Here is a 17,183-nt window from a genome sequence, read left to right on the forward strand (position 1 = left end):
TTATCTCAAAAACAAACAAACAAACTGCATTGACCACGTGTCTACCAGAGCATCAAAAGCAGTTTGCACGCAAATTATGTACGAAAAAACCTTACGTATTGCTCAAAAGACAGCCGACTACTGGTATTTCAGAAGCACTGAAACATATTTCAGTTCTAACGTTAAAACAGACTCCCAAAATGCCTTACTTAGCTCACATATCCGAGCGGTACTTCGCCGCCTAAATGACCTTACCAGATCGGCGTCCACCAGCAAAAGATCCCGACAACACCTCTGCAAGCTCTCAGCTCAGTGAGTCACGTGACCAACTACCTTAGTCAAAGTCCGTCTGTGACCAACAACATTTGGTCACAAATAGTAATTTGTATTTTACGTTTATATCATATTCATTAAAATTATTCATCACAAATATTAAAATATTCTTTCATTAATAAGTGTTATAAAATTAACAAGTTCAGTTTTGAGATTATTACATCAGCGGAATCCACACACTAATCAAGAGTCTTATTATATGTACACCTTCCATCTCCACACTGCGTCATCCAAGTATTAATTTCTAACTTCTCGTCCTTTCTCATAAAATATATGGCAGGACCGTCGCAATACAATCGCACAATGTAAACAAACATAATCGTTCAATCCTTTGTTCCTGCAACTGTATAGCCTGCGTTAAAGACACATCCGGAAGAGACTTCGTGAACAGTCAATATAACAGCAAACACAAACAGGAAAGTAGCCCTGCTGCAAGAGAGTGTTAGCTGCACAATATCTCACAGTGAGAAAATCGTGAGCTGCATTCTCGGCGTTACTTCATTTGTTGTGGCCGACTTCTTGGACCCTGAGGTGCCTAGTAATAATTCAGTTAATTAGAACACTATGAATAAGTAATACTTTATTAATTACAACGAAACTTATCTTTGCTCGTTAAGCTCGACTGTAACTAAGAAACTGCACATGTGGACTTAGAATTCAGAACACACTAAATGAGCCACGATCACTGAGTGGCGAATTGATAAAGATTCAGAATAGCCGTACTGTGGCTTCGCTACAGTTACGAGAAGACTTGACACAGCTCTGATAGTATTGACGCATAGTCACAGTTCAAGCGAGGGCGCCAGGCGTGAACACAGGTGTGAATGGAATCATTCGCACGCACGTGTTCAGGAAGAGGCAAGCAACGCACACGGGTGTGGGGTAAGTACAGTCGCACGGCGCACAAGTGTAAACGCACCTTCTGACGATTGTTACGGGCTCCATCACGGCGAGTAGGCAGCACAACGACGTAACTCTGACAGGAACTTCCTGGAAGTGGGCAGGATCCGATACTGAATAGAACTGCTCTCTGGCGTCTGACGACGCTGTTGCACAGCAGAGGCGCGGCGGTGGCGCCTCGTAACTACGGTAGGCACGGCTTCTTCCTAGCATCTCATTGACGCTTCGTGACATGGCTTTGCTGTGCAGTGTTCTGCGGTGGTCGGTACATCTTGCACCACTCTCGATATTCGACGACACCGTATCGTTGCCCGTTACCGAGATCCAGAGGTTCAAAGTAACCATACTAACGCACGTAAAATATGCGTGTACTAACCGGTCTGAGGCGTAATTTCCACTTCTGGCCGTTAAAATTGCGACACCGCGAAGTTGACGTGCTACAGGCGCGAAATTTAACCGACAAGGAGAAGATGCTGTGATATGCAAATGATTAGCTTTCCAGAACATTCACACAAGGTTGGCGCCGGTGGCGACACCTACAACGTGCTGACATGACGAAAGTTGCCAACCGATTTCTCATATACAAACAGCAGTTGACAAGCGTTGCCTGGTGAAACGTTGTTGTGTTGCCTCGTGTAAGGAGGAGAATTGCGTACCATCACGTTTCCGGCTTTGATAAAGGTAGGGTTGTAGCCTATCGCGATTGCGGTTTATCGTATCGCCACATTGCTGCTCGCGTTGGTCGAAATCCAATGACTGTTAGCAGAATTTGGAATCGGTGGATTCAGGAGGGTACTACGGAACGCCGTGGTGGATCCCAACGGCCTCGTATCACTAGCAGTCGACATGACAGGCATATTATCCCCGTGGCTGTAACGGATCGTGCAGCCACGTCTCCATCCGTGAGTCAACAGTTGGGGACGTATGAAAGATACCACCATCTGCACGAACAGTTCGACGACGCTTGCAGCAGCATGGACTATCAGCTCGGAGACCATGGCTGCGGTTATCCTTGACGCCTGCGATGGTGTACTCAACGACGGTCCTTGGTGCACGAATGGCAAAACATCATTTTTTTCGGTTGAATCCAGGTTCTGTTTTCAGCATCATGATTGGCGCATCCGTGTTTGGCGACATCGTGGTGAACGCACATTGGAAGCGAGTTTTCGTCATCGCCATACTGGCGTATCACCCGGCGTGACGGTATGGGGTACCTTTGTTTACACGTCTCGGTCACCTCTTGTTCACTTTGACGGCACTTTGAACAGTGGACGTTACATTTCGGATGTGTTGCGACCCGTGGCTCTACCCTTCATTCGATCCCTGTGAAACCCTACATTTCAGCAGCATAATGCACGACCGCATGTTGCAGGTGCTGTACGGGACTTTCTGGATACAGAAAATGTTCGACTGCTGCCCTGGCCAGCACATTCTCCAGATCTCTCACCAATTGAAAACGTCTGGTCAATGGTGGCCGAGCAACTGGCTCGTCACAATGCGCCAGTCACTACTCTTGATGAACTGTGGTATCGTGTTGAAGCTGCATGGGCAGCTGTACCTGTACACGCCATCCAAGCTCTGTTTGACTCAATGCCCAGGCGTATCAAGGCCGTTATTACGGCCAGAGGTGGTTGTTCTGGGTACTGATTTCTCAGGATCTACACTCCTGGAAATTGAAATAAGAACACCGTGAATTCATTGTCCCAGGAAGGGGAAACTTTATTGACACATTCCTGGGGTCAGATACATCACATGATCACACTGACAGAACCACAGGCACATAGACACAGGCAACAGAGCATGCACAATGTCGGCACTGGTACAGTGTATATCCACCTTTCGCAGCAATGCAGGCTGCTATTCTCCCATGGAGACGATCGTAGAGATGCTGGATGTAGTCCTGTGGAACGGCTTGCCATGCCATTTCCACCTGGCGCCGCAGTTGGACCAGCGTTCGTGCTGGACGTGCAGACCGCGTGAGACGACGCTTCATCCAGTCCCAAACATGCTCAATGGGGGACAGATCCGGAGATCTTGCTGGCCAGGGTAGTTGACTTACACCTTCTAGAGCACGTTGGGTGGCACGGGATACATGCGGACGTGCATTGTCCTGTTGGAACAGCAAGTTCCCTTGCCGGTCTAGGAATGGTAGAACGATGGGTTCGATGACGGTTTGGATGTACCGTGCACTATTCAGTGTCCCCTCGACGATCACCAGTGGTGTACGGCCAGTGTAGGAGATCGCTCCCCACACCATGATGCCGGGTGTTGGCCCTGTGTGCCTCGGTCGTATGCAGTCCTGATTGTGGCGCTCACCTGCACGGCGCCAAACACGCATACGACCATCATTGGCACCAAGGCAGAAGCGACTCTCATCGCTGAAGACGACACGTCTCCATTCGTCCCTCCATTCACGCCTGTCGCGACACCACTGGAGGCGGGCTGCACGATGTTGGGGCGTGAGCGGAAGACGGCCTAACGGTGTGCGGGACCGTAGCCCAGCTTCATGGAGACGGTTGCGAATGGTCCTCGCCGATACCCCAGGAGCAACAGTGTCCCTAATTTGCTGGGAAGTGGCGGTGCGGTCCCCTATGGCACTGCGTAGGATCCTACGGTCTTGGCGTGCGTCCGTGCGTCGCTGCGGTCCGGTCCCAGGTCGACGGGCACGTGCACCTTCCGCCGACCACTGGCGACAACATCGATGTACTGTGGAGACCTCACGCCCCACGTGTTGAGCAATTCGGCGGTACGTCCACCCGGCCTCCCGCATGCCCACTATACGCCCTCGCTCAAAGTCCGTCAACTGCACATACGGTTCACGTCCACGCTGTCGCGGCATGCTACCAGTGTTAAAGACTGCGATGGAGCTCCGTATGCCACGGCAAACTGGCTGACACTGACGGCGGCGGTGCACAAATGCTGCGCAGCTAGCGCCATTCGACGGCCAACACCGCGGTTCCTGGTGTGTCCGCTGTGCCTTGCGTGTGATCATTGCTTGTACAGCCCTCTCGCAGTGTCCGGAGCAAGTATGGTGGGTCTGACACACCGGTGTCAATGTGTTCTTTTTTCCATTTCCAGGAGTGTATGTACCCAAATTGCGTGAAAATGTAATCACATGTCAGTTCTAGTATAATATATTTGTCCAATGAATACCTGTTTATCATCTGCGTTTCTTCTTGGTGTAGCAATTTTAATGGCCAGTAGTGTAGTTTTAACTAACGTGGTGAACACATGACTAGTGCTGTAGGGTCATCGCCACGGCTCTGAGGTCACCAAACTATGTTTTTAGTCTGCATTATTTCACTAATATAACTTTATGACGCGCTCTCTCTGTATAATGAGCAGTCCGCGCCTATAGAAATATGCCCAACAAGGTACTTCAGTGACATAGGAGGACAGGAGCATATTCGCCTTTTCTTCCGCTGGTTAAAATTAACTCTATCCGCCTCCCGTTCCAACGTCAACCAAAGTTTTCGAAGTGTTTGTCTTGGTTGTAAGACGTTTGAACTGGAAAGCTTCTCTCAAACATTCACAGTAGGGAATCTGCTTTCCCACTCTCAGCTCTGGGACCTTACTGAAACTCCACGGTCCCATTAATGTACCGGGTGATCAAAAAGTCAGTATAAATTTGAAAACTGAATAAATCACGGAATAATGTAGATAGAGAGGTACAAATTGACACACATGCTTCGAATGACATGGGGTTTTATAGAACCAAAAAAAATACAAAAGTTTAAAAAAATGTCCAACAGATGGCGCTTCATCTGATCAGAATAGCAATAATGAGCATAACAAAGTAAGATAAAGCACACATGATGTTCTTTACAGGAAATGCTCAATATGTCCAGCATCATTCCTCAACAATAGCTGTAGCCGGCCGCGGTGGTCTAGCGGTTCTGGCGCTGCAGTCCGGAACCGCGGGACTGCTACGGTCGCAGGTTCGAATCCTGCCTCGGGCATGAGTGTGTGTGATGTCCTTAGGTTAGTTAGGTTTAAGTAGTTCTAAGTTCTAGGGGACTTATGACCTAAGATGTTGAGTCCCATAGTGCTCAGAGCCATTTGAACCATTTGAACAATAGCTGTAGTCGAGGAATAATGTTGTGAACAGCACTGTAAAGCAGGTCCGGAGTTATGGTGAGGCATTGGCGTCGGATGTTGTCTTTCAGCATCCCTAGAGATGTCGGTCGATCACGATACACTTGCGACTTCAGGTAACCCCAAAGCCAATAATGACACGGACTGAGGTCTGGGGACCTGGGAGGCCAAGCATGACAAAAGTGGCGGCTGAGAACATGATCATCACCAAACGACGCGCGCAAGAGATCTTTCACGCGTCTAGCAACATGGGGTGGAGCGCCATCTTGCATAAACATCGTACGTTCCAGCAGCTGTTTATCAGCTAGGCTAGGGATGATGCGATTCTGTAACATATCGGCGTACCTCTCACCCGCCACGGTAGCAGTCACAAAACCAGAATCACGCATTTCCTCGAAGAAAAAAGGCCCGATAACGGTAGATATGGTAAATCCAACCCATACCGTGACTTTCTCGTCGTGCAATGGAGTTTCCATGACCGTTCTAGGATTTTGGGTAGCCCAAATTCTCCAGTTGTGGGCGCTGACAGACCCTCGGAGCGTGAAATGAGCTTCGTCGGTCCACAACACGTTACTCAACCAATCATCATCTTCCGCCATTTTTTGAAACGCCCACACCGCAAATTCCCTCCGCTTCACCAAATCGCCAGGTAACAGTTCATGATGCCGATGGATTTTGTACGGATAGCATCGGACGGTACGCCTCAGTGCCGATCAAACAGTAGTGTATGGAATGCCGGTGAGACGTGCGACTGCACGAGCGCTGACTTCCCCGTGCATAGACGAACCCGCTACAGTCTTCATTTCTTCCTGAACTGTCTCAGCATCGTTACGCCTTGTGCTCGGTCGGCCACTACGGGGTCTATAGTCTAAACAACCCGTGGCTTCGAACTTCGAAATCATTCTCGCCACAGCTGCATTTGTCAACGGACCTTTACCCGTTAGAATCCCCTTCCTAAGGCGATAGGATCGTAACGCTGAACTAGCACATTCCCCATTCTGATAATACAGCTTCACTGATGGCGAATCTGATTCTCTCTCTTATTACAGCTCCTTTTATACACGATTGTCATGCGCATTCACTGACTTTTTGCTGTCCAGCGAAATCTGTCGGACATTTTGTGAACTTTGTTTTTTTTTTTTTTTTTTTGTTCTAATAAAACCCCATGTCATTCTAAGCATGTCAATTTTTCCCTATCTACATTATTCCGTGGTTTATTAAGTTTTCAAATTTATACTGACTTTTTGATCACCCGGTATGACCGTAATTGTATTCAGATCTCTACGAGTTACACAAATTTGTTTTTCTAATAGTGTTTTTTTCCGAGAGTATATTTAAAGTGTAAATTTTTGGCTCTAAGTAGTGTTTGTGCAGTGAGCACGTATCACTGGTTGGTAAGCTTGCCTTCGCCCACAGGAGCCCGGAGGACCCTCGGCGCTGGTACGTGGGCGGCGTCGTGAGCCACGGCGAGGGCTGCGCCAGGCCCGGAGAGCCGGGCGCCTACACCAGGGTCGCCTCCTACCTCTCCTGGATCACAGAGAACACAGGTCAGCCACTGGCACTATGTAACGTATGTACCACTACCACATACACCAGTATACACCGCTGGTCAGCCAGTCATCACTGGAACCTGGCCCTCATCTACGCAGGTCACACAGATGTTACTGCTTGAGTAGCGACGGTATAAGAATTGGATTGCAAGCTAACATCTACTTACTATCTACTATGGCGACAACCATTTGAAATCCGGTATGGGCAAATCTCAAGTGTGTGCATTTCAGGTACGCAATAAGGAGGAAAGAAGAAAGCTGAACATCACCTAGAAAGGGCGCAATTTAAATCGCTGTGTCCGTCACACACACCTAAGGTTCAAACTGGATTGTACCTTAACTTACAAATAACGCTGTACGGACACATGACAGAAGGTATGCACCAGAAACGATCTCAGCTGCATATTGACAAACACCATGTCAGGAGCTCCGCCCAGCGCCCTCCACTTATCCTCCCTTGCTGTATGTTTGTTTGCTGCGGAATACGCCACTCCAGTCTGGAGGAACTCTGCACATGCTAATCATGTTGATGTGGCTCTTCGTGAGACAGGCTGCGTAGTCACAGGGTGCCTGAGACCAACTCCAGTCAATAAGATCTTTCCACCCATTGGAGTAGCACCTCCAGATCTAAGACGACAGGTAGCAGCAGAGATTGAATCGAAGAATCAAGAAACAGATCCAAAGCATCCATTGTTTGGTAACCATGCTTGTCCATCACGACTGAAACCCAAAAAACGATTCCTCCTTACAACCGCACAAATTTCGACTGCAGCAAAGGCTCGCCGAACTGAGCTGTGGGTAACAAAGTCTCCTGGAGGATTATTGACCACCAGGCTGCCATCTCAAATACGAGACCGGGGAAGACCCTCAACAGGTTGAGAACAGAAATAACGACAAGTTGCAAGACTAATTTGAAGAAGTGGGATGTCAGTGACGGTGATCCTAGAGTGTGGGGCAAGGCAGGACTATGAACACTTCTTCGTTTCCAGTAATCTAAGCGAACTCATTGACTTGTTTGTAGCAAAGGACCATACCGTTCTGGCTGCTGAATATTGGGCTCACAAAGTGTGAAATTCTCTGAATCATTAGTATTACATTGTAGTTTAGGATTATTATTATTATTATTATTAATTTTTTTTATCCTGGTCCACTGCCTTTGCCAGCAAAATACAGTCAGTAGTAGACGGCCTTGAATGGAAAGTGTTCGCTCCCTGTGGCCAAACATTACCAAACTGATACTCCAGTATTTCCATGTCTGTGGCACATGTTTTTTAAACTTTCATCCTTACTGGAACTTATTTGAAGTATGCAAAAAAGCTGTTCTTACACATGACGAATGGGTAGAAACAGGATGGCTATTACATGCGTCTCACCGAGCGAGGTGGCGCAGTGGTTAGACACTGGACTCGCATTCGGGAGAACGACGGTTCAATCCCGCGTCCGGCCATCCTGATTTAGGTTTTCCGTGATTTCCCAAAATCACTCCAGGCAAATGCCGGGATGGTTCCTCTGAAAGGGCACGGCCGACTTCCTTCCCCGTCCTTCCCTAATCCGATGAGACCGATGACCACGCTGTCTGGTCTCCTTCCCCAAACCAACCAACCAACCTATTACATGCGTCTAACATAACTGGAAGTTTTAGGGTAGAGATTATACACAACAGGCCCAGATAGTGTCCGAGTACAGCTTATCTTTCAGACTCTTGAGAAAGTTCGATACATTCGCATCACTGACATCATACCGATCGATCGCACAGATACACTGAAGCGCCAAAGAAACTGGTATAGGCATGCTTACTCAAATACAAAGATATGTAAAACAGTAGGGCGCTGCGGTCGGCAACGCCTATATGAGATAAGAGTCTGGCGCAGTTGTTAGATCGGTTACTTCTGCTACAATGGCAGGTTATCAAGATTTAAGTGAGTTTGAACGTGGTGTTATAGTCGGCGCACGAGCGATGAGACACAGCATCTTCGAAGTAGCGATGAAGTGGGAATTTTCCCAAACGACCTTTTCACGAGTGTACCTTGAATATCAGAAATCCGGTAAAACATCAATCTCCGACATTGCTGCTGCTGGAAAAAGATCCTGCAAGACCGGGACCAACGACGACTAAAGAGAATCGCTCAACGTGACAAGTGCAATCCTTCCGCAAATTGCTGCAGATTTCAATGCTGGGCCATCAACAAGTGTCAGCGTGCGAAAGGTTCAACGAAACATAATCGATATTGGCTTTCGGAGCCGAAGGTCCAGTCGTGTACCCTTGATGACTGCACAACACAAAGCTTTACGCTTCGCCTGGCCCCGTCAACACCGGCAATCGACTGTTGATGACTGGAAACCTGTTGCCTGGTCGGACTAGTCTCGTTTCAAATTGTATCGAGCGGATGGACGTGTACGAGTTTGGAGACAACCTCATGAATCCATGGACCCTGCATGTCAGCAGGGGACTGTTCAAGCTAGTGAAGGCTCTGAAATGGTGTGGGGCGTGTGCAGATGGAATGATATGGACCCCTGATACGTCTAGATACGGCTCTGATCGGTGATACGTACGTAAGCATCCTGTATGATAACCTGCATCCATTCAAGTCCATTGTGCATTCCGATAGACTTGGGCAATTCCAGCAGGACAATGCGACACCCCACAGGTCTAAATTGCTACAAAGTGGCTCCAGGAACTCTTCTGAGTTTAAACACTTCCGCTGGCCACCAGTCTCCCCAGACATGAACATTATTGAGCATATCTGGGATGCCTTGCAAAGTGCTGTTCAGAAGAGATCTCTCACCCCGTACTCTTACGGATTTATTGACAGCCCTGCAGGATTCATGGTGTCAATTCCCTCCGCACCACTTCAGATATTAGTAGACTCCATGCCACGTCATTTTGCGGCACTTCTGCGTGCTTGCGGGGGCCCTACATAATATTAGGAAGGAGTACCAGTTTCTTTGCGTCTTCGGTGTAATTGATAATAGTGCAACGATTACTGATGAGATGGTGTCATGAGAACAGATTTCAAGGAATACTAGACACCAGACTACATAACCCCCTTCCCCCACAGTATTCCTTTCCAAATTGTTAAAAATGTGTGTCCCAAATTTGGGTGAAATCGTTCCAGGTGTTTAGGATGAGCTTTTCACCCGTGGCCTTGACCACGTACGCGTAATGGCAGTTACATTTCACTTATATTAATCATATATCACATGTATTTGTACACATAGTTCACCTGTATCTCTAGAGCATTTCGCCCTGCAGTTTCATTTTCTCACGGCTCAATGTTTATGACGTCTTTTCTCCTGAACTACGTACTGTACGATGATACAGTACTCCAGTGGTCTACGTAACTCCTGTTTGCGAAATGTTTTGTGAACAGAGTTAGTAGTAAAGAAGTAATAAATTTAAACGTCTTGCGTGATGCGGCAGATTTTCACGCTTTGCCGTGTTTATGACGTCATATCTTTTGAACTGTGTGCCGTACAATGGTATAATTTTTCCGGTATGTTCAATAGCATATATGAATATTGTCTACAAAATCTGGGGCGAATACTGTTACTAATACACAAGATTTCCTCCATGAACAGTAAAAATGCAGTTATCGGAAACTTTCATCCTTTCATCATTTTGTGGGAGCCGTCAGCGAGAAAATGTGTCGTAGAGGTATGAGATTAAGTGCAAAAGTTTTTGCAAGCTGTATGTGCTCACATTCACCAATACTGAATGACTAAAGTATGGGTATTTGGGCATCGTGGGCCCACTGCTTTTTCATCCCCGCCTCTTTGATAGGTAGGTGGTTCTTATCCCCTCAGCAGTGATTTCCAGACAGTCAGTGATATGTGTACCAAGTTTGAACGAAATCGGTCCAGTGGTTTAGGAGGAGATGTGCGACATACATTCATACACACATTTTTATAATATGAGATGTGATCAAAAAATAACGGGAATTTTTTAATTTCGGAGGCTTTATAAACTCGATTTTCAACTTTTTTTGTCTCGTTGGCACACATTTTCCTGGTTTACATTTGCAATTTCAGCTGTTTTGAATGTTTAGTTTGTTGCTGACAGTCGAAAAGATTGTACTGTATGTCTTTTCGAGTGCTCGGCGCATTTTTTCTTTCGAAAAAGATGGATCAAAAAAGTTGCATTTAATTCTGCTTGAGAAGTGGCATAAAGTGCAGCACAGCGTTCGATTTGTTGACTGCGGCTTTTGGCAAACCTACTATGAGTAAGACAAGAGTTTACGAGTGGTATAAGCGTTTCAAAGAAGGTCGAGAGGACGTTGAAGCTGACCACCGCCTTGGACGCCCTGGACATCAATCACTGATGACAACGTGGAAGGAGTGGAGAAAATGGTTCTGGGAAATCGCCGAATCCTATCAAAGGGGCTACTAATGATATCTACATATCCTTTGGCTCATGCCAAGCAATGTTTTTGGCTTGAAATATTTAGCAGCGAAGTTTGTCCCAAAACTGCGGAATTTCGACCAAAAACGCTCTCGCGTAGACATCGGTCATGAATTGCTGAATGAAGTCGACAAAGATCTAGAACTTCTAAAGAAAGTTATAACAGCTGATTGGAAACATGGGTATATGGGAATGACGTCGAAACCAAGGCCCAAGGCCCAATGGAAACTGCCTGAAAATAGAGTGAAGATAAATAAAAGATAGACTTATAGGAAATATAATGAGTTTAAGTAGCCAAGCACGTATGTTATTACTTCCAACGAGCTGTGAACCATAAGTAACTATCGGTACGCAAACGACAGCATCCTCTACCAATATGTTCCAAAACGCCGCTCATAAAAACGGAAATTTTCCAGGAGTCATACTTGGAATTCTGTTGGTGACAGAAAGATAGGGTCAAGTGTTATGTGTAGCCCTTGGGCTGGGAACTGTTTTATACCCAGTAGAAGGATCGTCTCACTATAACTATACTACGGTGCAGGGTCAAAGTTTAAATATTACATACTTCTTCTAGCTTAGGGAAATGGAGCAAATCGGTTGGTTCTTTTTGCATTAGATGTGATCTACGGTGTGCCTTAAGTGGCTTATGGAGGCACTGTTTAGTCCTTGGGCAGTTCCTGAGAAAATCCGAAAAAAGCGTTACCCACCATTTTTTTCGCCGTCAGCAGCGGATATCTAAATAACTAACCGCACAAAATTGCACAAATTTTAAGGGTATATTCTCTAGGCATAGAAGTGCCATCTTCCTGTTCTCAAAAATCTTTAACACTTAGCGAGAAACATCGCAAAAACATGGTTTTTGGGTATCAAAACCGAGCAGTGGATTCCAAGAGGGCTATGCACAGCAAATAGCTGAAATTTTTGCGATGCATGAGTATTCCTAAGATCCGGATGTCGGACCTTTAAAATTTTGTTTATATCCTTATCCGCCTCCGAGATATAGATGTTCAAAGTTACTCTATTTATACACCTAAAATACGCACTTAAAATCTAGCGTGAAGCGAAAACGTTCTTAATGGAGTGACGTAGCACGGAGAAATATACTGTAAAGTATCTCTGTTATCATAAAAAGAATTCTGAGAACTCCTTTTTTGCACTACTGAATCGAATGCAAAATTTTTGTGCACCTTCAGTCCAGTCTGATAAGTAAAATTAGTTTTGCATAATATCAACTTCACATAAGTAAACAATCAAAATTTTACTGATCCGTAAAGTTCTTCTCATATGAGTGGCATGTCCTGCTATAGCAGGGAAAAGAAGGGAATCATCGTAGATAACTGCGCCGTCTGCAAAAAGTTTGAGGTTACTATTAATGTCAGCCAAAAGTTCATTAGTATATAACATGAACAGACAGGGTCCTAATACACGTCCCTGGGGCACACCCGAAATTCCACTTCTCTTGGTGCCACTCCATCCAAGATAACTTGCTGCATCCTCCCGAGCAAAAGATCCTCAATCAAAAATGTTCAAATGTGTGTGAATTCTTATGGGACTTAACTGCTAAGGCCATCAGTCCCTAAGCTTACACACTACTTAACCTAAACTATCCTAAGGACAAACACACACACCCATGCCCGAGGGAGGACTCGAACCTCCGCCGGGACCAGCCACACAGTCCATCACTGCAGCGCCTTAGACCGCTCGGCTAGATCCTCAATCCAGTCACAAATTTCGCTTGTTGCCCCTTACGATCGTACTTATGTTAATAAGCGTAGATGTGGTACTCAGTCTAACGCTTTTCGGAAAAGCCGGCCTGTGTGGCCAAGCGGTTCTAGGCGCTTAGGTCTGGAACCGCGCGACCACTCCGGTCACACGTTCGAATCCTGCCTCGGGCATGGATGTGTGTGACGTCCTTAGGCTAGTTAGGTTTAAGTAGTTCTAGGATACTGATGACCACAGATGTTAAGTCCCATAGTGCTCAAAGCCATTTTTTGAACTTTTCCGAAAATGGGGTAACATTGCATCTACCTCACTGCCATGATCCATGGCTTTCAAGACGCCATGCAAGAAAAGGTCAAGTTGCGTTTTACATGATCGATGTTTTCGGAATCCATACTGGTTGGCATGAAGAAAGATGTTCATTGCTTTGAACTCAGAATAAGCTCTAAGACTCTACTACAAATGGGGTATCAAGGATACTGGACGGTAGTTCTGTGGATCTCTTCAGCCGTCCTCCTTGTAGACTGGTGTGACCTTTGGTGTCTTTCAACAGTTGGGCACGTTTTCTTCTGTTTTTCAGGTGATCTACCGTAGATTATTGTTGGAAGAGAGACTAACTCGGCCAAAAATTGGGTATATAATCTGACAGTGATTCAATTGAGCCATGTAGCTTCGTTCAATTTAACGATTCCAGTTGTTTCTCAGCGTCACACTAATATTTATTTCACTCATCTTTTCAGTGGTACGAGAATTAATCTGAGACAATCGTCTCGGGTAAAGGTCTTTGTAAAGGTATATTTGGAAACTGAGTTAAGCATTTCTGCTTTTCCTTAGCTACCTCCAGATTCAGTTTCTGCCCCGTATGCGAGTGCCTGGACACTAACTTTGTTGCCGCTAACAGCCTTTACGTACCACCAGAATTTTCTTGGGTTTGTGAAAGACCTTTCAGCTATATTTTACTACGGTAGTAGGCATTGAAGCAGTAGGCATTGCCATTAACAGGCAAACATTTCATTCAGCGGGTCTATAGATAGGGCCCTCTGCTTTGTTTTACAACTGTTGCGCCGGCCGGGGTGACCGAGCGGTTCTAGGCGCTACAGTCTGGAACCGCTCGACCGCTATGGTCGCAGGTTCGAATCCTGCCTCGGGCATGGATGTGTGTCATGTCCTTAGGTTAGTAAGGTTTAAGTAGTTCTAAGTTCTAGGGGACTGATGACCTCAGAAGTTAAGTCCCATAGTGCTCAGAGCCATTTGAACCATTTCTCAACAGTTGTGCAGTAGCCTGTTCCTTTGGGAGTTTCTTTAGAGTGACTGTATACGACGCAAGGTCCCTCCTATCACAAGCTGTTCTTGGTTCAAATGGTTCAAATGGCTCTGAGCACTGTGGAACATAACATCTGAAGTCATCAGTCCCCTTGAACTTAGAACTACTTAAACCTAACTAACCAGAGACATCATACACATCCATGCCCGAAGCAGGATTCGAACCTGCGACCGTTGCGGTCGCGCGGTTCCAGACTGAAGCCCCTAGAACCGCTCGGCCATACCGGCCGGCGACTACTTGATGACTTGGTAGAAAAATGAATGGAAGTCGATAAGGAAGAGACAACGTATCCACATCCGAGTAAAAGTTTAACAATGCACTGGAAGACTCACAATCAATAAGGCGGAATACGTAGATAACAATCTTTTGAAATTTTTAAAATGGTTGCGGGTGGAAAGCAACTTAAATTGATTTCTAGAATACAAGAAAATGGACAGATACCACCAGACTTCCGGAAAAATGAGATCCACACAATCCTGAAGATAGGAAAGCAGATGAGTGCGACAACTACCACACTGTGTCGTGAATTCGTCATTCGCGGCACTATTTTCTTCCACTCCAATCAGCAGGCCGTGTCAGGACTGCTACCACGTTAGTGCTTGGCTAGGGGCGCGGTCGGCGGCTTTGTCGGCACCTACTGTCACTCGAAACTGATGGGGCGGCGCGAGACGGAAGACTGTCGGTCACGACGCAAGGTCCCTCCTATCACAAGCTGTTCTTGGTTCAAATGGCTCTGAGCACGATGGGACTTAACATCTGAAGTCATCAGTCCCCTTGAACTTAGAACTACTTAAACCTAACTAGCCTAAGGACATCACACACACCCATGCCGCCCGAGGCAGGATTCGAACCTGCGACCGTAGCGGGCGCGCGGTTCCAGGCTGAAGCGCCTAGAACCGCTCGGCCACACCGGCCGGCCAAGCTGCCTACTGGGTACATATCTATCCAGTGCACGGTAAACTATTCTTTTAAGCTTGAGCCACATAGTTCCTGTACTTACTCCTGTCCTGTGCTGAAAGTGACAATGTCGCTCCACTTCGCTGTAATATTATTAATTAAACTCTGACAATCGTACTTCGTAACAAACAATGCAGGTTCGGAAAAACAACTAGATAACTGACTTTAGTTATCAATTACGCACACCAGATAAAAGTATGAAACAAAGCATACTACAAAAGAAATTGTAAATAGAGCTGTAGGCTCATTACTGCATTTATATTTCGATAGCTGGAGGTTTTTAATTTAATATGTTACAGAAGATGAAATTGCAGCTCAGTTTTTAGAATATGATTTAAAGTTGATATATCATTTTCTACTAAGAACATGCACGCGAGACAACACTTTTTACTATAACTTCAAACATCATACCTGAACAATCACAATCATATTCATTGAGAAGTGAGTACAAAACTGACTACAGCAAGACGCGAAAGAGAAGTGGGGTCACACGTCCTGGTAGGTGTTATTTTATAACACGCAAAGAACCAGCGAGTCCGCCCTATTAGCAGCATGGAACTTATCATTGTCATTATACACTGATCACCCAGAATGCTATGGCCACCTACCTAATTGCCGGTGTGTCCACCTTTGCCACAGATAACAGTGGTGAACCTTGATAGATCGCTGGAGGGAGCTGGCACCAAACCTGCACACCCAGGTCACCTAAATCCCGTAAATTCCGAGGAGGGAGGCGATGAGCTCTGACGCCACATTCAATTACATCACCGATGTATTTGATCGGGTTCAGATCTGTCGAGTTTGGGGGCCAGCACATCAATTGGAACTCGCCACTCCATCACAATCCCGGCCTTGTACCATAGCGCTTTATCTTGCTGAAGTGTGCCACTGCCAGCAGAAAACATGATTGTCATGAAGGGGTATATGTGGCCTGCAACCACCATATGATACTTCTTGGCCATCACGGTGCCTTGCACGAGCTCCACTCTACCCATGGATGCCCACGTGACTGTTCCCCAGTGAATAATGGAGCCGCTGCCAGCTTGTCTCTGTCCCGCAGTACAGGAGTCGAGGAGCTGTTCCCTGGGAGATTGCCAACCGGAGTGGCCGAGTGGTTCTAGGCGCTACAGTTTGGAACCGCGCGACCGCTACGGTCGCAGGTTCGAATCCTGCCTCGGGCACAGATGTGTGTGATATCCTCAGGTTAGTTAGGTTTAAGTAGTTCTAAGTTCTAGGGGACTGATGACCTGAGAAATTAAGTTCAAAATGGTTCAAATGGCTCTGAGCACTATGGGACTCAACTTCTGAGGTCATTAGTCCCCTAGAACTTAGAACTAGTTAAACCTAACTAACCTAAGAACAGCACAAACATCCATGCCCGAGGCAGGATTCGAACCTGCGACCGTAGCGGTCTTGCGGTTCCAGACTGCAGCGCCTTTAACCGCACGGCCACTTCGGCCGGCGAGAAATTAAGTCCCATAGTGTTCAGAGCCATTTGAACCTGGGATACGACGGATTCGCACCTTCCCATTGGTGTGTCCAAGTAGGTATCAAGATTCATCAGACCATGCAACACGCCGGCTGGAGTGGCTGTGCGGTTCTAGGCGCTGCAGTCTGAAACCGCGAGACCGCTACGGTTGCAGGTTCGAATCCTGCCTCGGGCATGGATGTGTGTGATGTCCTTAGGTTAGTTAGGTTTAAGTAGTTCTAAGTTCTAGGGGACTGATGACCTCAGAAGTTGAGTCCCATAATGCTCGGAGCCATTTTAGACCATGCAACACATTGCCACTGTGTCAGCATCCAGTACTGGTGGTTGCGTGCCCATTACAATCGTAGTTTCCGATGTCGTAGTCTTACCATTGGCACATGCACGGGTAATCGGCTGCAGAGGCCCATCAGTAGGGGTGTTTGGTGCACTTTGTGCTCA

General features: G+C 46.5%; 1 protein-coding gene across 1 annotated transcript in view; it reads left to right on the forward strand.

Moving 5' to 3' along the window:
* Positions 1-17,183, forward strand: part of LOC126235300 (serine protease nudel-like) — a 212,883-nt gene that overhangs the window by 102,391 nt on the left and 93,309 nt on the right. The window contains exon 8 of the mRNA XM_049944025.1: positions 6,724-6,854. Coding sequence (XP_049799982.1) covers positions 6,724-6,854 — 131 coding nt within the window. The remainder of the gene's footprint in view (positions 1-6,723; positions 6,855-17,183) is intronic.

This window comes from Schistocerca nitens, chromosome 2 (genome assembly GCF_023898315.1).
Source record: "Schistocerca nitens isolate TAMUIC-IGC-003100 chromosome 2, iqSchNite1.1, whole genome shotgun sequence".
In the NCBI taxonomy this organism is placed as follows: Eukaryota; Metazoa; Arthropoda; class Insecta; order Orthoptera; family Acrididae; genus Schistocerca; species Schistocerca nitens.